Source organism: Bos mutus, chromosome 15, assembly GCF_027580195.1.
Source record: "Bos mutus isolate GX-2022 chromosome 15, NWIPB_WYAK_1.1, whole genome shotgun sequence".
Classification (NCBI taxonomy): domain Eukaryota; kingdom Metazoa; phylum Chordata; class Mammalia; order Artiodactyla; family Bovidae; genus Bos; species Bos mutus.
In genome coordinates, this window is record NC_091631.1 from 39,568,793 (window position 1) to 39,591,666 (window position 22,874).

A 22,874-nucleotide genomic window follows, 5' to 3' on the forward strand; every position below is an offset into this window, starting at 1 on the left:
TATTGTCACCCTGCTTATTTAACTTCTATGCAGAGTACATCATGAGAAACGCTGGGCTGGAAGAAGCACAAGCTGGAATCAAGATTCCCAGGAGAAATATCAATAACCTGAGATATGCAGATGACACCACCCTTATGGCAGAAAGTGAAGAGGAACTAAAAAGCTTCTTAATGAAAGTGAAAGAGGAGAGTGAAAGAGTTGGCTTAAAATTCAACATTCAGAAAATGAAGATCATGGCATCTGGTCCCATCACTTCATGGGAAATAGATGGGGAAACAGTGGAAAGAGTGTCAGACTTTATTTTATTACTCCAAAATCACTGCAGGTGGTGATTGCAGCCATGAAATTAAAGGACACTTACTCCTTGGAAGGAAAGTTATGACCAACCTAGATAGCATATTCAAAAGCAGAGACATTACTTTGCCAACAAAGGTCCGTCTAGTCAAGACTATGGTTTTTCCAATGGTCATGTATGGATGTGAGATTTGGACTGTGAAGAAAGCTGAGCGCCGAAGAATTGATGCTTTTGAACTCTTCCAGGCAAGAGTACTGGAGTAGGGTGCCATTGCCTTCTCCTAGACCAGGGTTCGATCCCTGGGTTAGGAAGATCCCCTGGAGAAAGCAATGGCTACCTACTCCAGTATTCTTGCCTGGAGAATTCTGTGTCCAGGGGAGCCTGGCTTCCTATGAACAGTCCATCGGGTCACAAAAGTTCAGACATGACTGAGCAACTAACACATAAGACTATGGGTTTTTTTGTTGTTGTTGTTTTGTTTCATCATTGGTCAATTCTTTGGGAGTTTCTACATAATCAATCATATTATCTACGAACAGAAGTGAAAGTCGCTCAGTTGTATCCGACTCTTTGCAACCCCATGGACTATTACAGTCCTTGGAATTCTCCAGGCCAGAGTACTAGCATGGGTAGCGTTTCCCTTCTTCAGGGGATCTTCCCAACCCAGGGATTGAACCGAGATCTCCCACATTGCAGGCGGATTCTTTACCCTCTGAGCCACAAGGGAAAGTTGTATTTCTTCCTTTCCAACTTGTGTGCCTTTTATTTCCTTTTTCTGCATTACTGTAATAGCTAGAGTTTTTAGTATGATTTTGAATAGGGGAGATATCTTTGTCTTGTTTCCAGTCTTAGGACATAAGCATCCATTTTCTCACCAGTAAGTGTTTTTTGGTAGATGTTCTTTCAGGTTGATTTTCCACATAGAGAAAAGTTGTTGGGATTTGCCAACCAGACAGTGTAGATGTCTCTAGCTGCAGGAACTTCTGGGGGACCATTGAGCCATTTAGAAATTAAAGGAACTTGAGTGAGCTTTCATGACAGCCAGAAAGTAATCACTGGGGTCCCGAGAACGAGCTCGAGCAGCCTGAGTACCTCACTGGGGTTCGCTTGCACTGGAGGAGAAAGAACGACCTGCATGTCCTCTTGCTCTCCCTCAGTATGGTGTTTGGGTTTTTCCTCTACAGACTTGGGGAGCGTGGTCCAGCGCACGCTGGGGAACAGATGGGTTCACAGCCCTCGACGCTCTGGACCCTACCTGCTTATTCACCCCTGTTCTTCCACCCTGTTTCTCCTGTGTGAGCCCTACATTCCCAGTGCTCAGGCGTAATCACTGCTGTCTCAGTAGCTGCCCTGTTTGTCTACATTTTGCTGTTTATACACAAGGCGTGCTTTTTGTGAGGCACCTGTGTTGGATGAAAATGTAAGTTTTTCAAAGTCCGGCTCACGTGTCCCCCTTTCTGAGAATCCTTCCCAGTCTTCCCCATCTACAGTTAACCTTGTTGCCCCCACCACTGAGCTCCCACAGCCCTCTGGTTACATGTATCTCATCTGAGTGCAGCATACTGCCCATTGTGTTTTTCTATGCCTGCCTCTCCCACCAGAACAGATTGAGGCAGACTCATGTCAAATCCCCAAACCCTATGCCCAGTGCTGGCACAGGGTTTGCTTCAAAGGAGGTGCCCAGTAATGTGTACTGGTCACATGAATGAAATTACTAGCTTTGCACAAATGGACACTTTTGTACTCTTTGAAACCTCTGTCCATTCTTCTCACCATACTTGTTTTCCATCTGGTGTTCTTCAGGCCCTTGTATATATATTTTGGAGTATAAGAGATATCTGCAGCTATTCTGTTTCTCATGGGGAAAAAAAAAAAAAAAAGGAAGGGAAAATTACTGTTCTTTGTATACCTACTGTCTTCATCCATCAACTTTATAATCTTGGTGTCCCATGCACCGATTAGGGAGTTAAGGCTCCAAGCCCCAGAAGACACCAACTCAGCTGACTTAAACAAAAAAGGAACTTCCTTTATCACTTATAGCAAGACACAAAAAGCTAGGGTGGCTCAAGGGATGGTGGCTTAGCAGTATCAACAAGAACTCCTTTCTTTCTTCCCTGCCAACCTTAACATATTAGCTTCTTTGGCCAGACCTAACTTCATGACTATAAATCTAGGCATAACATCCTGATGCAGTAATGGTTAGAAGGAGAAAGATACCTTCTCTTTCCTTGAGCCTCTTTTTAAAATGAAGGACAACTTTTCTAGAAGGTTCTAGAAATTTCCAGTTACAGCTCTTTGACCAGAATTGTGTTACATGAGAGTGCTTGAGCCAGTCACCGCTAAAGGAATTGAGATTATCATGATGAGCTTAACTCAATTGAAATCTCACCTAGAAGCATGGTGGGCGGTGAGGGGGTTGTGCAATGTATACTGGAACAAAATGAGAGAGTATTATTTCAGCAGAGAGAGAGAAAAAATAAAATCAATATTGGGGAAGAAACTAATAGTGTCAGCTGCACCTTTGTTTTAAACAAAATTGTTTTCTATCACATTTCGTGTTGAACTGTTTAAGTCACCAACATAAGGTCCCATGGCTGATAAAAAGGAGAAGTAGGATTCAAATCCAGGTCTTTCAGACTTCAGAGCCCATCCATGTCCTTATTCTGCGGCACAGCTGGACCCAGAGTCACGCTGTGTTTCCCAGAAAAGCCAGGCTCCCTCCCTCATAGTGAGCGCTTCAGGAGTTGAGGCAATCGCCCTGCTCTCCCAAGCCCGACCTTCAGCTGGGCATTTAATCTGTTTATTAAGTTATGACTAATGGCGCCACGAGACACCGAAGGCTGCACATTCAGACCTAGTTTTAGGTGGTTAGAAGAGGTTCAGGGGAAAACATCATATTCATATTCTATGCCGAGAAAATTCAATTGCAGCTCTTTCTCTTTCGGAGTGCAGGGGTGGCGAGGGGCTTCTGCTGGGTCCTGCTTTGGTTTAATAGAAATGAAACCTCCAAAGCACGTGGGCTGTTTTGGGAACATGGCCACTAATGCGGCCCCATGGGGCGGGGGGCCAAGGCTGAGCCGGGCAGTTTGCATATTCACTTTTACAAACAGTTGGCTCCGAGTCAGCAGTTAATGGGATGGGAATGATGTTCCTGTACCAAATCATTTCCTGAAAAAAAAAAAACATTTCCAATTGCAAACATATCTCTGCTTTTCTTCTTGGGTTTGTTTTGTCTCTGTGAGTGAATTAAAGAGGCAGGGCAGAGGGGAGTGTTTCTGACTGGGGATTTTTCATCTAAAAACATTTCTAACAATGATCTACACAGAAAAAGAGGTCCTGTTCAGATCCACCTTTAGGAGTCCTGGCTGCAAATATGGTGTTTCTAGTCACACGTTAGAGTTATAAATATCTCTATATTCATAGATTGGCTCTTACTCGACAACAGTCTTGGGACAGAGGTAGCTTTTTTCTCTTTACAAAAAGTAAGCTGGAAATTCTGCCCTAGAAATGTGCCCACACACGCACACACAGGATCAGGCCAAAGTATGGTTTTCTCCCCTAAGGACAGGCTGAAAGTCTTCTTTGCATGCTGTACACTGCTCTGGTAAATTGTGCTTTAACTTATAACCTGTGCAGTGGAAGGGTAGTCTTAACAGGTTTATTCATTTTATTCAACAAATGGTCCTTGAGTGCTTATCATTTTAAATAATAATTGCAAATAATTACATAGCTCTTAACCAGGTACCAGACACTCTTCTAAATGTTTTACATGTATTAACTCATTTAGTCTTCTCAACAACTCTAGGAGGTAGGCAATATTATTATTACCCCCATTTTGCAGATAAGGAAACTGAGGTGTAAGATGGATGAACTTGTCCAAAGTCACGTACTAGTAAGTGGTAGAGCCTGGATTTGAATGTAGGCAGTCTGACTCCTCTTCAGAGATCTAATCGCGAACAAAAGAGAAAAAGTGCCAGTCTTTCCACAGCTTACATTCTGTTGAGGAGGGGATAGATAATAAATGTAGAAATAATAGTTACTTCAGATTGTGACGAGTGCTATGGAGAAAATACAACACAAGAGGGAGGCAGGGGACTATTCAGAGGGTCTTGTAGGTCTTAGGAAGGAGTATTTATTCTGAGTATAATGGGAATTCCCAGGTGGCAGTAGTAAAGAATCCTCCTGCAGTGCAGGAGATGCAGATTCAATCCCTGAGTCAGGAAGATCCCCTGGAGAAAGAAATGGCGACTCACCCCAGTATTCCTGCCTGAGAAATCCCGCGGACAGAGGAGCTTGGCGGGCTACAGTCCACAGGGTCACATAAGAGTCAGACATGACTGACCTACCAAGCATGCACATGAGGGGAAGCCACAGGAGGGCGTAAAGCAGGAGAACGCATGATTGTGTTTAATCCTTACAGATCATTCTGATTGTGCTCTAGGAAGTAGACTGGCATGGGGAAAATGCATCAGAAAGCAGTGGGCAGGTTAGAAGGTGGTTCTGGTTATTTAGGTGAAAGATAACGGTGGCCTGAACCAGAATGGTGATGATGGAGCCGGTGAGAAGTGGTTGGAATAGGGTCCTGTTTTGGAGGTGGAACCCAGAAAACTTGCCAATGTATTGGCTGCAAACAGTAAGGAAAAGAAGGGAAGGGTGATTCCTCAGATTTTGGCTTGAACTCTTATGCAAATGGTAGTGCCATTTACTGAGGAGGAGAAGAAGGAAGGTGGACGAGTCTTGATGTGGTGTTGTTACGGTGGAAGTAAGGGTACTGAAGATCACGTGTTCTGTTTTGGATGTATAAATTTGAGATCTCCATTAGTAGACAAAAGAGGAGATATTGAGTGAGTCTGGAGCTCAGGGTCAGGCCGAGGCTAGAGATTTTGTTTGTTTTTGTATGTTTCTGGTTCTTGTTTTAATAATGAGTTGACTCTTGTTTTCACAACTCAGTGATGCTGGGTAAATAAAACCACTCAAAAGAATAAATTAGGACAGAGCTTGGTTGTTTTTGTACATGAAAAATATCTAGGAAGATATTTTTACCCTATCCCTGATTTTGTTGCCTTGAATTCAGTTTTAGATAATACAATCTTATTAACTTTAAAAATATATAATACAGCATACATCAGGCTGGAGATTTAAATTTGGATATCATCAGCATCTGGACCTATGGCATCAGTCAGGATAGCACCATCCAACTGAATCTTCTGTGATAATGGAAATCTACATCTGCACTATCCAATGGGCTGCCGCCTGCCCCACGGGGGCCACTGAGCACTTGAAATGTGACAGGTGGAACTAAGAAACTGAGTTATTAATTCATTTAAACTTCAATAGCTGCATGTGGTTAATGGCTACTGTATTGGACTGCACAGACCTGGTGGCAGGGTGGGGTGGGGTGGAATATACAGATGGAGAAGGTTCTGGGCAAGAGCTAGTCTCTTCACTGTCCAGTTAACCGTGTCTCACACCCACACTGAAATGTAACTTTATTTCCACTTCCCATTGCCTGTGTAGTGATGCTTGTTAAGTGGTAGAAATCTTGCTTCTTTGTGAGAAACAGCCTGGAAAAAAAAGCAAACGGCTAGTCCTAGGAGGAGTGCTAGGAGACATTATAAACCCTAAAGAAGCAATTGTGCTTTGCTGGAAAGCAAACACAAGCCCATATTTATAGAATCATTTAAACCTTGAAAGTGTCACTTATATTTTTCAATTATGTTTTGTGGGGGGAATTATATAGAATGGTGGGTGTCTGTGGTTTTGGAGATTCAAGATGGTGACTGGCTGATATCCCATCTGAATGTCAAGAGCCCACAGCAACAGGACTGAATACCAGCTTCATAATGCGAGTTGTGTCTCTCTAGGGCAGAGTGGGTTTCACTCCCTTTGTTAGGCAATCTCGCTCCCTGTCCAACTGCAACCATCAGTGACGTCTGCTAATATGAAAGAACTCTTTGTAAGCAGCTGCCTGTGCTTAAGAGTACTTGCAAGTGTATGCTGGCAATCGGTGAGGCCAGAGTCAATACAAAAAAATAAAATGGAAAGATGGGACATTGCTTTTACCAAAGTTGATTGCAGCTGCCGAATCACCTCTTTAAGAACTGTTTGGTGACCAGCTCCTTCAGAGAAAACAGTTGTTCTGTGCTTAACTGGTGCAAAGGAATTGCCCAAACTGGAATTGAGTAGAACTGAGGGATTTGAGCCACTGCTTTTAGGAGAGGTAGTAATCCAAGGTCAGTGCTCAGCAAAGGGCCATCACACAACTGGTTTTGTGGTAGGAATTTGTATTTTTTTTTTTTTTTTTACTAAGGCTTCATGAGTGGGGGTGGGGGTCAGGGGATGGAGAGGGTGGGCTGGAAGTATCTAGTGGTCACTGGCCTCTTGTTATTTTTCTTGAGGACAGTGGAATCGTAGACTTCTAAGATTTGGGAAAGTATAAAAGAACTTGATGGTCACCTGTCCAGCTTTTGATGTTCAGCTGAGGGAACAGGCCTGGAGAAGTGAGGTGCCTGACCCCAGGGCCCATGACTCCCTACGGTTGAAGGGATAAATCCAGAGCCCAGGGAGAGGCCAGAATGAGGCATCCTCGAGCAGTGCTGGATGGGAGGAGGAGGGTGGGAAGGAGGGAGGGAGGGAGAAAAATGTCCGAAAAAATACACAGGAGCCAATTCAGGAGAGAAGTCAGAGGAGGGTTGACCTGAGGGTGGAAAAGGCCAGTGGCTCAAATGGAGCCTCAGCATGGGGACTTCATGCATCCAGTCAGCAAAGATTTGTCAAGCGTGCACTCTGCACCAGACGGCAGGAGGGACAGGAGGGAGGCGTGGCAGAGACTTAAGAAAGACGTCAGTGCTCACTTTGCTTCCATTTATTCCAAGATCATTTCTGAAGGGAGGCAGATGTCCATGCCCGATTTTTCTAGGAAAGCAAGTGAGGTGACAGAAGGAGTGAGATGAAGGGGACAGTCTGCTCCTTTTAGCAAGGAGAGGCAGGAATCGGGTGCAGGCTGCGTCACAGCTGTAGGCTAACCTTGGTGCTTTCGTTTCTCAATCTGCCTCAATGTGGAACACGGCTATGGGCTGCCGCATAACGCTGCGCTTCCTTCTTACAGTGTCCGAGCTTCAGGAGGAAGGCATGAACGCCATCAACCTGCCCCTCAGCCCCATCCCCTTCGAGCTGGACCCTGAGGACACGATGCTGGGTAACGGGGTCTCTTGTTCTCTCTGGGTTAGCCTGATGCCTTCAGAGCCACCACCTCGCTGACTGCCTTTTCTTTTTAAAGAGGAGAATGAAGTGCGAACGATGGTGGATCCCAACTCACGCAGCGACCCCAAACTTCAGGAACTGATGAAGGTAAGAGGAAATTAGAAGGGGGTTCAGGTGCCTCCAACTCCACAGGTGTCTCTAGACCAGTCACCCTGTGTAGGCAGGCACCACTCGAGCCATTGCAGAGAGAACAGAAATCCACAGCAGTCCCTGGCCATAGGCAGCTTGCAGTCCAGAAGGTGGACATCTACAGGTTAACAGAGGTGGGACATAACAGGTGCCCAAGGAATGGTATTGACCATAGGCACTGGAGAATTTAGTGCAAAAAACTCACATTTGCCAGGATCTTCTCACACAGTCCTTTCACTGCATTTCCCAAGGACCCTCAAAAGTACCCTCTGAAGTTGGATTTAGTATCATCTCCATCTCTTTTACAGATGAGGAAACTGAGTCTCAGAAAAGCCAGGTGATTGTTCATTTATAGTCATGGCATGAGTGGAGGAGATGAGATTCAAACAGAAATGATTAAGATGAAATAACATACTGTGCATAATGTACTTGGCACAGTGACTGACCAATGGTCACCCTCAAAAAATCTCTATTTCCTCCCCCTTCTGATTCCCTGTCCTGTATCTGTCTTCTTCAGCTTCTCCAAGCTGCACTTAAAACAGGACCAAAAGGCACTGGGTGCAGAGTGATTCACTCAAAATGCAAAGCTGAATGTTCATTTTCCTGTTCAAAACCTGTTTGTAGCTTCCTATGAACTGCAGGTTGAAGCCCACAGTCCTGGGGGTGGTGTTTGGCATCTCCATGCTCCAGCTGCCTCTTTACCTCAAATAATCCCTGCTTGGCAAGGGTGCCACAGGGACAGCAGACCTGTTCATGGCGGCTCCCGGTGCGCACCTGCACACAGCTGCTCTGCACTCCCACCGCCAGGGCTTTGGCCATGCAGTCCCTCTGCCCAGGCGCTCTACTTGCCCTTCAAAGCCAGGTCACGTCCTTCAGGAAGCCCTCTCTAAACCCCGGGGCTGTCACTCAGCCCCTCTGTGTGCCGCTGTGGTTCACTAATTTGCTTCTGTACTGTTGTCATCGCATGGCGTTCCAACGACTCATATACTTCTCGGTCTCCTTCACTAAGTGGGGAGCTGCTCGGGGTTAAAGATTGTCCTTTTTTTTTCATCAGGGACAGTCTTTTTGTACCCTCAGGATCCAGCACAGACTGATATATAGCAGATATTAATAAATGCTGGATGCGTAGATGGTTGGATGGATGAAGGAGAGAAGGAGGGAAGGGGAAGGGGAAGGAAGAGGAAGGAGGAAGGGAGGAAGCATGAAAGCTCCTGCCTTAGGCCAGTAGAACAATGTGCTTTGAAAGCCCGAGCCTCCATTCAAGGGTGGAAACCTAGCCCAGGTCCCGCCTGTGTTGTAAAGACAATCTGCTTATGCGAAGTCAAAGAAGTCAAAAGGTGATGCTCTGGGACCTCGCTGGCAGTCCAGTGGTTAAGACTCCACGCTTCCACTGCAAAGGGGTGTGGGTTCAATCCCTGGTCGGGAACTAAGATCCCACATACCACGTGGCATGGGCCCCCACAAAAAAATGGGTGATATTCCGTTTAGGTGAAGTGGTCAAAAAGTCAGAACTGTAGTGCTTGCCTGAAGCTTGTGATCAGGAGAGGTGACTGAGCACAGAGACCAGAGGGACCTTCTTAGGGTGAGGGAACTGTTCTGTATCTTGATTGTGGGTGCGGTTATACAACCGTGTACAGTGACCAAAAGTCATCACACTGTATACCTAGAAGTGGTTAATTTTATCGTATATGAATAATACCTTCATAAATAAAGCAAGACATTGAAATTAAAAAGGCAGTGGCCTTGTGCAAGCTTCAGTTTCCTCACCTGAAAAACAAAACTGATGCTGCCTGCCTCTCGGGATGCCGTGTGGATTAACTGAGTGACTGGTCACCTGGAACGCCTCTGCTGAATGCCTGGTGCACAGAGGCTAAGACACGGACCACAGAGGACGCCATGCAGCCCCACTGAGAGGAGGCCTGGCGCAGGGAGGAGAACGTGTGCTGTAGAGTGAGGTGGACAAGAGTCTGCTTATTCCTGTCCCTGCCCACAGTTAGCTCTGGGAGCTGGGGCTATGATTACTTCTGTGTTTGGTTTTACCTCCTGAACATAGGGGTGACAGTAACCACCTGGCCAGATGTCATAATGGGAGAGTGCTTTATTTATTAATAAAATCTGCCCTTATTGAACATTTGGCCCTTGGTGTATGTAATTCCTTTCTTTTTTTCCCCTGATATTGGTTTTGACTTTTGGCCACTCAGTATGGCATGTAGGATCTTAGTTCCCTTACCAGGGATCCAACCCATGCCCTCTGCAGCGGAAGTGTGGAGTCCTAACTACTGGACCACCAGAGAGACCCTGTAATTCTTTTCTACCACCGAGTGTGGGAGGTGTCTTCAACTTCCATTATAGAGGTGGGGAGTCAGAGGTTCAGAGCAGATAACTAGCTTGCCGTAGATTCATAAATCATAGAGATATGCACACAGTGTTCATGGATGACAGAAGTACACACACACGAACACATACCAGTCCATCGATCCCAGAGATGCACAAATTATTTTAGTAGGTAAAGTGAGGGTTTCAACCCCGGTTTGCATGACTCCAAAGCCCATCCTCTCCTGGCTGCAAAGCCACACAGCCGAGCACTGTGTGAATGATCCTTGCCATTCGGGGAAGGCAAGGCAGGGCCAGAGGTATTAGCAGAGACACTGGAGCCACCAGCACTAGCAGAGCCTATACCTGCAGGTTAACAGGACTGTTGGGCTCACACTCACAGCTGCTGGCACACATACTCAGGTGTGTGGATAATTCTGCTCCTTTCAAAATCTGAAGTTCATTTAAATTTTCACTGTCCAGGATGAGAACACTGGTATGTAAGGAAACACCCTATGACTCTTCTCTTATTCTCTCTCTCTCTCTGCAGGTATTAATTGACTGGATTAACGACGTTTTGGTTGGAGAAAGAATCATTGTGAAAGACCTGGCTGAAGATTTATACGATGGCCAAGTCCTGCAGAAACTTTTTGGTAAGAGGAGAGTTGAATGTCGCAGTGGGTGTCTTTAAATCTAGTTCAGAGCTGTTCTCCAGACACAGTTCACCGAATGGAATAGGGATGGGTGCCTTGGGCTAGCAGACCAGTGAGATGTACTCAGGATGTTTTACATGAATGCATTGCAAAGGGAGGCTTTGTGACCAGACAGGGTTGCTCCGCCTAGCAGGTGAGAATCACCAGCAGGGCAGATGACAAGACTCCACTGCTCACTGAAAACATGCTTCACCCGCTCCAGAAAATTGTGCACCTGTGGCCTCTGTAGATGTATTTACATGTGCGTGGAGCTGCGTGTGTGTGTTTGTGTACCTCTGTCACCTGTACGTATGTGTGTGTTTGCATGCATGTATGCATACCTCTGTAATCTATGGCCATGTATGTGTGTGTGTTCCTCTGTGTATCTCTTTCCAGTTGGTGCAAGCACACAGGTGTGTGGGCCTCTGTGACACTTGGCTCCCATGTGTCTCCAGGTGTCTCGCCTCTGGCAGCGTACGCATCCCTGCGTCAGTTCGCAGCTGTTCTCTGAAAGTGTGAGGCTGCTGGGGAGGGAAAGGAGACTTCTGGGTGACATTAGTAGGGAGAGGACAGACTCATCGTGACTGGATTTGGACTCCTCCTCTCTGTCCCCCACTTTCTGTCCTCCTAACCGCTGCCCTAAGTTCTAGACTGTCATTCTTAGCTTCCCACTAGCGCCTCACACTGAGCGCATCCTCTTTCCTAAGGATGTTTCTTTCCTTCCAAGTGAATAGAACCCCTTCCTCCCTTCCCTGCCCCTCCATGGCTGTGGGGCAAGGGTCTCCATGGCCCAATTTCTTGCTCGGAATTCTCTCCCGCATCCCCTCCTCCCTGCCATTTTCATTTGTCTGAACTGTTGAAACAATTTCCGAGCTCACCTCTTTGCCTTCCATCTCACCTCCTCCACCCCATTCCCCTTTGCAGAGGGAGGCTTTGTGACCAGATGGCGCTGCTGGTGGAGGAACCTTTTTTAATTGCAAGTCTCATTTTGTCAGTACTCGCTCTCCCCTACCTGTGGGACAAAGTCCAGACCTGTTAGCACAGCATTCAGAGCGCTGCATCTGTCTTGTCAGCCTCACCTCCAGTCACTCACACGCGTGGCTCATGCCACGTAAAATGCTTGGACTCTCACCTGACACACAGTGAGTGCCCAGTCAGTCAGTGTCTTCTATCATTTCACCGGTAGTTTATGAACACCACGCCATATCATGACATACACCGGGCATATTCACACCTCTTTTCTTCTGCCTTTTCTTTTCTTCTGCCTCTGGGGCCTTTCTTCCTCCTTTATCCACTGAGGGAAACCATCATTGCTCATTCTTCCTATCTGTAGAGTCAACCAAACGTGCCTCCCCTCACCACATAGTCACATTTGAAAGAAATAGTCATGTGTTCTGTGTTCTCTCAGATATAGATACACACACATATATAAAGCATTCATGCTTTTATTATATAGATAGACACACATGTACATAATATGCATGCCTTTGTTATATAGGTACACACACCTATATATAACATACATGCTTTTATGTTATAGATACAGAAGACATGTATACATAATATATATGCCTTTATTATTGTAAGACATTCCATTTTGTTTGTAGCTGTTTATGTAAATGTATGGGCTTCCCTGGTAGCTCAGCTGGTAAAGAATCTACCTGCATTGCAGGAGACCCTGGTTTGATTCCTGGGTCAGGAAGATCCCCTGGAGAAAGGATAGGATACCTACTTCAGTATTCTTGAGCTTCCCTGGTGGCTTAGATGGTAAAGAATCCACCTGCAATGTGGGAGACCTGAGTTTGATCCCTGGAATAGGAGGATCCTCTGGAGGAGGGCATGGCAACCCACTCCAGTATTCTTGCCTGGAGAATCCCCATGGACAGAGGAACCTGGTGGGCTACAGTCCATGGGGTCATAAAGAGTCAGGCCCAACTGAGCAACTAAGCACACACGTATAAGTGTATGTAGGCTTCTCAAGGGCAGGAGCCATGTCATATTCCTTTTTCCGGTCTTCTGCAGTAATAACACATTGCCCAGCACTTAATCAGTGTATACTGAACAAATGAATGAATAATATACAATCTAGTAATTTCTAGGAGGCTAAGCTCATTTGGTACTCAATCATCAATATTAATGAGTATTCATATTTAAAGGCTTGTAAATGCAATTGAACACAGAGGGGAACGTGTTTGGCACATGCAGATGTGGAAGCACCCTGAGCCTCACTGATGACCTCTCCTAGCATTTGTAGCTTTTAATTGCACCACCAAATTTCTAGTTGGGACGTGACACTGTCTGCAAGTGTTCTATGCTGGCCTTCACAAGCAGGGGTGGGACATGGCTGTGGGGTAATGGAACACGGTCATGAAGCAGTGTCCCCTCTGGGAATGGTTACAAAACAGCCCAGCATCATCCATGCTGCCCCGAGTCAGGCATCAAGTGCAGTCAGGTTAGACCACCTCAGATCTCAAACTTCACGTTGAAAAGGTGATTAAAAACAGAGCTGATGCCTCTTTTGTTAACGTAAGTGTGGGTCTAAGGCTAGACATACACCTTCAGAAGCCACAGACAGCATGCCCACTGGAGAGAACTCATTTGCAGTTTAAAATATGCATCAGGAGCTCCTGGGAGGAGGCGGTCTGGAGATGGGGGTTTGGGGTGACCCCTCTGACCTTGAGGTCCCCTCTGGCTATTTTCCTTTCTTCATGCCCAACCACATTTCTCAAAATAATGGTTGGCACTCCCTCGCCCTGCTTCCCCACCACTAAGCATTCCCTCCTGAGGTACGGGCTGGGTGCCACCACCTTGCCATCAACGTTTCCTTCCCACGTCACCAGTGTCACCTGAGAGTCCCTCTTGCGTGGTGACACTTGACCCTACTAAGCATCTCACCTGCCTCCCCACCCGACGGTCTCTGTGGCCTCGCGCTGCCGTTCCTCTTCCACCTCTGACACCCGCTTCTCAGCCGTCCTCCTCCTCTGTTCTTCTCTCCATAATGGTTGGGTTTCCTCCAGCTTCCATCCTTGGCCTCCTTCTCTTTTTCTTTCATACCTTCTTCCTGGGAGATTTTGTCTGTTCCTACAGTTTCACCCATCAACTATATGATCATCAGCCTCAGATCTCTATCTTGGAATAGCTCTCTCTTTGAAGCTGTGAGTAAGGTTATCTCTTCCCTGCCTTTCCAGCCTGCCCACCTGCATGTCACATAGGCACCTGTAACCCGCCTGCCCCCAACTCTGCTTATCTTCCTCCTCCCCAAACCCATTTTCTTTTCCCCCTTGAGGAATGCTATTACAAGCCCAGATTAGAAATCTGGGGGTAATCCTGAATTGCTCCTTCTTCCTTCATATTCTGTTGGTCACAGTTCTGACAACTGTATTCCCATATATACGTGTCACATCCATCTCATTTCTCAATCAGCTAGAACACATGCAATGGCACCCCACTCCAGTACTCTTGCCTGGAAAATCCCATGGGTGGAGGAGCCTGGTAGGCTGCAGTCCATGGGGTCGCACAGAGTCGGACACGACTGAGCGCCTTCACTTTCACTTTTCACTTTCATGCATTGGAGAAGGAAATGGCAACCCACTCCAGTGTTCTTGCCTGGAGAATCCCAGGGACGGGGGAGCCTGGTGGGCTGCCGTCTATGGGGTCGCACAGAGTCGGACACGACTGAAGCGACTTAGCAGCAGCAGCAGCAGAACACGTGCAGCGTTTGTAGAAGTGCCTGGCTCACTGCGCCCTGGGTCAGTGTGGCTGTCACCAATATTTTCCAACCCCACTGCTGCCTCCGTAGCTCAGAGCCTCATCATTTGTCTTAACTTCTCTGGCTCCAAACTCCTTTTCTTACGTTAAGCTGTTTCCTGCCTTGGGAGCATTCTGAAGTTCTCCCAGATCTTCTTTATATTTCACGATTTGTCTTACCACTTACACCCATAGCCCATTTGTCAGTGTTTCTTTAAAACTTTTTTTATTTTGAAATAATTTTAATAGAGTTGCAGAGACAGCCAAGAGGTTTCCCGTCTCCCTTTACTCAGCTTCCTCTAATGTCAACATCTCACCAAGCAGACGGTAAGCATCAAAACTAAGAAATCAGTCTCAGGACAGTGCTTAACTGGATTGCAGAATTTATTTGGATTTCACTAGTTTTTACATTCATGTCTTTTCTTGGTTCTAGGAGGTAAACCCAGAATCCCCCATTACATTCAGTTGTCACATCTCCTATCTTTCATGACCTTGGCACTTTTGAGGAGGACTGGTTAGTTATTTTGCAGAATGGACCCCAATTTGGGTCTGTCTGGTGTGTTCTCATGATTAGAGTTGTACGTTTGGGGAGGGGTAGCACAGAGCTGATGTGTCCTCAGCGCATCATTTCAGGGCAGACACGATGTTACCGTGACTGCTCACTTGTGACATTAACCTTGACCACTCAGTTAAGGTGGCGTGGCCAGGCTTTCTTCACTATAAAGTTTTACTACTTTTCTCTTTGTTATTAACTTATTTGCAGGGAAATACTTTAAGACTTTGAAAATATCTTGCTTTTTCTTAGACTCGTCCCACTAACTATAATCGGTGGAGCATATCTGCTGGTTATTGCTGTGGTGGTCTAAGGAGGTTTTCTATTTTCCTATTCTCCCATTCCTTCTACGTTTATTAATTCAAAGTCTTCTGTAAGGATGAGACTTACATATGTATACAGTATTTATTTATATTAGTGTGGATACAAGGATACTTACTTTATAATCATTCGGTTCAGTTCGGTTCAGTTCATTTCAGTCACTTAGTCATGTCCAACTCTGCAACCCCATAAACCACAGCACGCCAGGCCTCCCTGTCCCTCAACAACTCCTGGAGTCCACCCAAACTCATGTCCATTGACTCAGTGATGCCATCCAACCATCTCATCCTCTGTTGTCCCCTTCTCCTCCTGCCCTCAATCTTTCCCAGCATCAGGGTCTTTCCAGTGAGTCAGCTCTTTGCATCATGTGGCCAAAGTATTGGAGTTTCAGCTTCAACATTAGTCCTTCCAAAGAACACCCAGGACTGATCTCCTTTAGGATGGACTGGTTGGAGCTCCTCGCAGTCCAAGGGACTCTCAAGAGTCTTTTCCAACACCACAGTCCAAAAGCATCAATTCTTTGGCGCTCAGCTTTCTTTACAGTCCAACTTTCACAACCATACAGGACCACTGGAAAAACCATAGCCTTGACTAGATGGACCTTTGTTGGCAAAGTTATGTCTCTGCTTTTCAATATGTTGTCTAGGTTGGTCATAACTTTCTTTCCAAGGAGTAAGTGTCTTTTAATTTCATGGCTGCAATTGCCACCTGCAGTGAGTTTGGAGCCAAAAAAAAAAAAAGTCTGACACCGTTTCCACTGTTTCCCCATCTATTTGCCATTAAATGATGGGACTGGATGCCATGATCTTAGTTTTCTGAATGTTGAGCTTTAAGCCAACCTTTTCACTTTCCTCTTTCACTTTCATCAAGAGGCTCTTTAGTTCTTCTTCACTTTCTGCCATAAGGGTGGTGTCATCTGCATATCTGAGGTTATTGATATTTCTCCCAGCAACCTTGATTCCAGCTTGTGCTTCTTCCAGCCCAGCGTTTCTCATGATGTACTCTGCATAGAAGTTAAATAAGCAGGGTGACAACATACAGCCTTGACATACTCCTTTTCCTATTTGGAACCAGTCTGTTGTTCCATGTCCAGTTCTAACTGTTGCTTCCTGACCTGCATATAGGTTTCTCAAGAGGCAGGTCAGGTGGTCTGGTATTTCCATCTCTTTCAGAATTTTCCACAGTTTATTGTGATCCACACAGTCAAAGGCTTTGGCATAGTCAATAAAGCAGAAATAGATGTTTTTCTGGAACTCTCTTGCTTTTTTGATGATCCAGCGAATCTTGGCAATTGGATCTCTGATTCCTCTGCCTTTTCTAAAACCAGCTTGAACATTTGGAAGTTCACGGTTCATATATTGCTGAAGCCTGGCTTGGAGAATTTTGAGCATTACTTTACTAGCATGTGAGATGACTGCAATTGTGCAGTAGTTTGAGCATTCTTTGGCATTGCCTTTCTTTGGGATTGGAATGAAAACTGACCTTTTCCAGTCCTGTGGCCACTGCTGAGTTTTCCAAATGTGCTGGCATATTGAGTGCAGCACTTTCACAGCATCATCTTTCAGGATTTGAAATAGCTCAACTGGAATTCTATCACGTCCACTAGCTTTGTTTGTAGTGATGCTTTCTAAGGCCCACTTGACTTCACATTCCAGGATGTCTGGCTCTAGGTGAGTGATCACACCATCGTGATTATCTGGGTCATGAAGATCTTTTTTGTACAGTTCTTCTGTGTATTCTTGCTACGTCTTCTTAATATCTTCTGCTTCTGTTAGGTCCATACCATTTCTTATAATCATTACAAACATTATAATCATTATTGTCATTATTCTTGGTTTGTTCATATACTTCCAGCTTTGAGCACCAGGAGCTCTTTCGGGTTGGCTCCAAGTACCTCCTGTACATACTGCCCTTTACTTTTTTTTTTTTTTTCCTGAGCATTTTCTTACTTTCTAATATCATAAGATGCTCCAGGCTCATCTTATATTTCACTTTTAGTCTGACCCTAGAATCAACTACTTCTCCAAGGAGGCCCAGTTTCTTGAATTTGAGAATGGTGTTTAGAAGTCAATATCAGGGTATATGACTGAGTGTTTTGAAATTGCTCTTTGTTGCTCAAATAAACGTCCATGTGTAAGGACAGTACTATTACCTGGTGGTATCAAGGTGAATCAGGCATGAATATTTCCATAAATTTAGCTTAAAATTGTACTGGGGCTGGGCATGGAGAGCAGGAGGGAACTGAGTTTGGGACTAATAAACCAACTATGAAATACTGGCACTTAGAAAAAATAAAACGGCATAGGGGCCTCCAGGAGGCCAGATATGCCAAGTCACATCTTGGGAGCAGGATACAGATCTGGAATCTGGGAATCCATGCTGATGATATCGTGCAGCAAGGGCTCAACTCAGAAATGAGCAAGATGCCAAGGCAGGGATCTCTGGACCAACAGGTGTGTGTATGTGTGTGTGTGTATGTGTGTGTGATTGTTGTGAAGTTCTGAATAGGTGAGCATCCCTGACAGACAGGGATCTCTGGACCAACAGGTGTGTGTGTGTTTGTGTGTGTATATCATTGCTGTGGTGAAGTTCTGAATAGGTGAGCATCCCTGCGGTGACAGGTAGACCATCTGGCTGGGTGCTCTCTGATCATGAGCTCTGAGAGGGCAGCAGCGTACCCAGTGCTCCACTGTGTGGCCAGATGCCACTTGCTCAGCATCAGTGCCTGGTCTGCTTTCTGAGTCCCTAGGCATACCTGGGAAATTCTTCTGGCACAGCCTTCTGCAGGTCCTTCTTTCCAAGCTGCCTAACCCAGCTGCCCATTTCTGCCTCTGTCGTCTGCACCTTCCCTCTTGTCCTGGCAACAGAGCTGACGAAGTTTTCCTGAAAGGAGATGCTGAAACAAGGACATAGGTGGAAGAAGTTTATGTGACGGGTAATCTTAGAAAATATAAGTAATGAAGTGGAGAATGTAAGAGAGGAAGAGAGAAACACCATTAAGTGTGCATTGATAAGAATGACAGCTGTGTTTGCAACCAAGGCTCAGTGCTGCGGGGGTCACCACCCATCAAAATCAGGAAAGGGAGCAGGGGCATTTATCCTAAGGCTCCCATCACTGTGCAGATGAGGACTGTGTGGGAATTAAGAACCCCTGGAATGTACTCCTGGTAGAGAAGGAGAGAGCTTCAGAGCTGGAGACAGGAATCATCAGCATGCTGAGAGCTGCCCGCAGTGGCAGGTGAACACAGGGAGCCTGGAAATGGGTATCAGCATCATTTAGGGAGACCAGAGGGTGCAGCTTCTGCTATAAGACTGCTCCTCCCGACGCCGGCCATTTCTCTGTACCGTTGCTGTAGCCACCTGGGAAAAACCAGCTGCTGGCCGCTCTGGCCTACCTCTTTGTGGTACCCACCCCCGTGCTCTCACAGCAGTGGCTCCAGCCCTTTCCACACCTCAGAACAAAAGCTTCCCACCCCACCCCTAATGAAGAAGTTTCTCCCTACCCTGTGCAGAAATTCACCTCCTCTTTTATCCCAGGATTAACCTCTTCTCGGCTGCACGGGTGGCACTAGTGGTCAGGAACCCGCCAGCCAGTGCAGGAGGCGCCAGAGACGTGGGTTGGATTCCTGGGTCAGGAAGATCCCCTGGAGTAGGAAATGGCAACCCACTCTAGTTATCTTGCATGGAGAATTCTGTGGACATAGGAGCCTGGCGACCTACAGTCCACGGGGTCCCAAAGAGTCTGACACGACTGAGCACGCACACAAAGACTCTTCAGGTTAACTGATAGATGTAACATCCTCGGTTCCCCTGGGTGTACTCTTACCCCAGTGCACCAATTACAGAGTCTCAGAACTGCCCAAAAGTGGGATAGCTTTCCCAGCGTCTCAGTATGCAGGTGCATCCATGGACACCTTGCTATATTTGCATTCCCAACACCGAGGCAGCAGATGTGACTGAGTGAGTGAGGCAGGACGCGAAGGATTCAAGGGAAATGCTTACCCCAGATCATCATTTCACTTGACCGTGGGCTGCTACCTGTTTCTTATTGGGGTTTTCTGACTTGGGACAGCTCTGCCAGTTTCCTTATGGCTTGTTTGATTCCCCTGATCCCTATCTATGAACATGTGTGTGTAACTGGGAACAGAAAAAGCCTGTCCTGAGAGATGCAAGCCACAAGGCTCTCCCTTCTGGTTTTCACAATTGCTTAGGACTGAAATAGGATATCTTCTTGAAGCATGAGACCAGGAGGGTTTTTAGTTTTGTGTTGGGTGTCTGTATGTGTGTCCTTGATGAATTAACATTCATCAAGCAATAGCCATTTGATTTGCTATGTGCTGCTGCTGAGTGTACAGCTTTAGAGGCAAGTGCATCACAGTGCCGCCTTTAGAAACTCACAGCCTGGTGCTGTGAAGGGCTGTGGGCTATCAAGTTGAAGATTTAGAAAGGCATCCTGAAAGAGGGGACGTTTTGAATCAGGCCTTCTGGAAGGAGCAGAATTTCAGCCAGATGAAGGAGGAGAAGAACATTCTAGTAAGAAATGTTGCTGGTAAGCCCCTGTAGACTTCGGTGTGAGTGAAGAGAGAGTGTCAAAGAGACAGGAGCACATCCGGTGACCATCAGGATTGGTTGGGTGGGGTATGTGGCGAGCAAAGAAGACGAGACCCAACACCCAGACCTTGGTTTCTGACACTGGTCTCCAATAAGAGAAACCAGGGCCTCTGGAGTATCGGCGACTCTAAGACTGGAGCTGGGCATACCAATGAGCCTGCAGTATCTTGCAGTGCAGAAAGAGGCACTAAGGAAAAATATGCACATATATGTGTGGCAGCGTGCTGACAGTGTTTAGGGCCCATGCAAAAGAGTTCCCAATGGCCAAATTCGAGCAAGAAAATGAGGGACAATAATGTTGGATTATAACCCAAAGTCTAAAATAATATCCTTAAGTTCATACTGATATCAGTAAATAGCTGAATAAATAATGAAGGAGAAGAGACAAATCTTCTTTACAGAATAATTCCAAATAAGTTATTAATTTATAACTCCTTCAAGGAAGTAGAATTTAACTCCCCACCCTTGAAATGGACTGAATTTAGTGACTGGCTTCCAGTGATCAGGGTATGGAGGAACCTCACGCAGACACTACTTTGGCCAAATCAAGGTTGCGTCTCCAGTGATAACTCCCGTCCATAGCGTGAACCCTTGATAGGAGGCAATGAAAGGGCACTTCACCTCTGTGGTCTTCCTCTCCCAAATCTCCAGTCTAACCATGAGAAAAACAGGAAAAAAAACCACAGGATCCCTCAAAACTGTCAAGGTTTTGAAGAAACAGGTATCTCTGGGGGAAAAAATGATCCTAGAAGAGAGGAGTCTAGGCGGGTAATGAGGAGGTGTGAACAGAACAAGATGTTAGGGAAAACTAGTGAAACCCAAATAAATATGGAGTTTAGTTAATAGTCATGTACCAGCGTCAGTTCATTCGTTGTGACAAATGTACCATAGTAGTGTAAACTAGGTTAAAGATAGGCGAACCTGGATTTAGGATGTAGGAACTATCTGAACTGTCATTTCAGCTTTTCTGTAAATCTATAAACCATTCTAAAATGAGAAATTTGTTTAAAGAAACATGAGCCTGCCTCATAGAAGACCTTTGCACTAAGAATTTTAGACTATATTCAGTGGGCAGTGGTCACTGTTGGTGGCTTCTGAGCAAAATGGCACCATCAGAAATAGGAGCCGCAGAAGGATTGCTTAGAGGCAGTAGAAGAAACTCCAGCAAAGCATCTTTTTACAAGATAATGATGGTGTCAAACTACAGGAGTGGCAGTAGGTAAGGAAAAGCTTCAAGAGAACCTGTTGTTTTTCAGTCGCTAAGTCCTGTCTGACACTTTGCAACCCCATGAACTGCAGCACGCCAGACTCCCCTGTCCTTCACTATCTCCCTGAGTTTGCTCAAACACATGTGCACCGAATCAGTGATGTCATCCAACCATCTCATCCTCTGTTACCCTCTTCTCTTGCCCTCAATCTTTTCTAGCATCAGGGTCTTTTCCAATGAGTCGGCTCTTCCCATCAGGTGGCCAAAGTATTAGAGCTTCAGTTTTAGCTGAAGTCTTTCCAGTCCTTCCAATAAATATTCAGGCTTGATTTTCTTTCGGATTGACAAGTTTGACAGTCTTCTCCCACAACAATTCGAAGCATCAATTCTTTAGCACTCAGTCTTCTTTATGGTCCAACTCTCAGATCTGTACATGACTACTGAAAAAACCATCGCTTTGACCGTATGGACCTTTGTCAGCAAAGTGGTCTCTGCTTTTTAATATGCTGCCTAGGTTTGTCATATCTTTTCTTCCAAGGAGCAAGCTTCTTTTAATTTTGTGGCTGCAGTCACTGTCTACATTGATTTTGGAGCCCAAGAAAATAAAATCTGTCACTGTTTCCACTGTATCCCCATCTATTTGCCATGGAGTGATGGGACAGATGCCATGATCTTAGTTTTCTGAATGTTGAGTTTTAAGCCAGCTTTTTCACTCTCCTCTTCCACCTTCATCAGTTCAGTTCAGTTCAGTCGCTCAGTCGCATCTGACTCTTTGCGACCCCGTGGACTGCAGCACGCCAGGCCTCCCTGTCCATCGCCAACTCCCAGAGTTTACTCAAACTCATGTCCATTGAGTCAATGATGCCATCCAACCATCTCGTCCTGTGTCGTCCCCTTCTCTTTCCACCTTCAATCTTTCTCAACATCAGGGTCTTTTCAAATGAGGCAGTTCTTCGAATCAGGTGGCCAAAGTACTGGAGTTTCAGCTTCAGCATCAGTCCTTCCAATGAATATTCAGGACTGATTTCCTTTAGGATCAACTGGTTGGATCTCCTTGCTGTCCAAGGGACTCTCAAGAGTGTTCTCCAGTGCCACAATTCAAAAGCATCAATTCTTCGGTGCTCAGCTTTCTTTACAGTCCAACTCTCACATCCATACATGACTACAGGGGAGGGAGGAGGGAGGAGGGTTCAGGATGGGGAACACATGTATACCTGTGGCAGATTCATTTTGATATTTGGCAAAACTAATACAATTATGTAAAGTTTAAAAATAAAATTAAAGTAAAAAAACAACAACAAAAAAAGGAAAAACCATAGCTTTGACTAGGTGGACTTTGTTGGCAAAGTAATGTCTCTGCTTTTTAAAATGTTGTCTAGGTTGGTCATAACTTTTCTTCCAAGAAACAAGTATCTTTTAATTTCATGGCTGCAGTCACCATCTGCAGGGATTTGGGGAGCCCAAGAAAATAAAGTCTGTCACTGTTACCACTGTTTCCCCATCTATTTGCCATGAAGTGATGGGACCAGATGCCATGATCTTAGTTTTCTACATGAGTTTTAAGCCAACATTTTCACTCTCCTCTTTCACCTTCATCAGGAGGCTTTCTAATTCCTCTTTACTTTCTGCCTTTAAAGTATATCATCTGCATATCTGAAGTTGTTGATATTTCTCCCAGCAATCTTGATTACAGCTTATGAGTCACCCAGCCCAACATTTCACATGATGTACTCAGTGGGTAAA

At 45.6% G+C, this 22,874-nt stretch overlaps 1 protein-coding gene across 1 annotated transcript in view; it reads left to right on the top strand.

The window, feature by feature from the left end:
• Positions 1 to 22,874, top strand: part of PARVA (parvin alpha) — a 180,010-nt gene that overhangs the window by 99,977 nt on the left and 57,159 nt on the right. Inside the window, exons 2-4 of the mRNA XM_070383944.1 lie at positions 7,404 to 7,493; positions 7,575 to 7,645; positions 10,551 to 10,653. Coding sequence (XP_070240045.1) covers positions 7,404 to 7,493; positions 7,575 to 7,645; positions 10,551 to 10,653 — 264 coding nt within the window. The remainder of the gene's footprint in view (positions 1 to 7,403; positions 7,494 to 7,574; positions 7,646 to 10,550; positions 10,654 to 22,874) is intronic.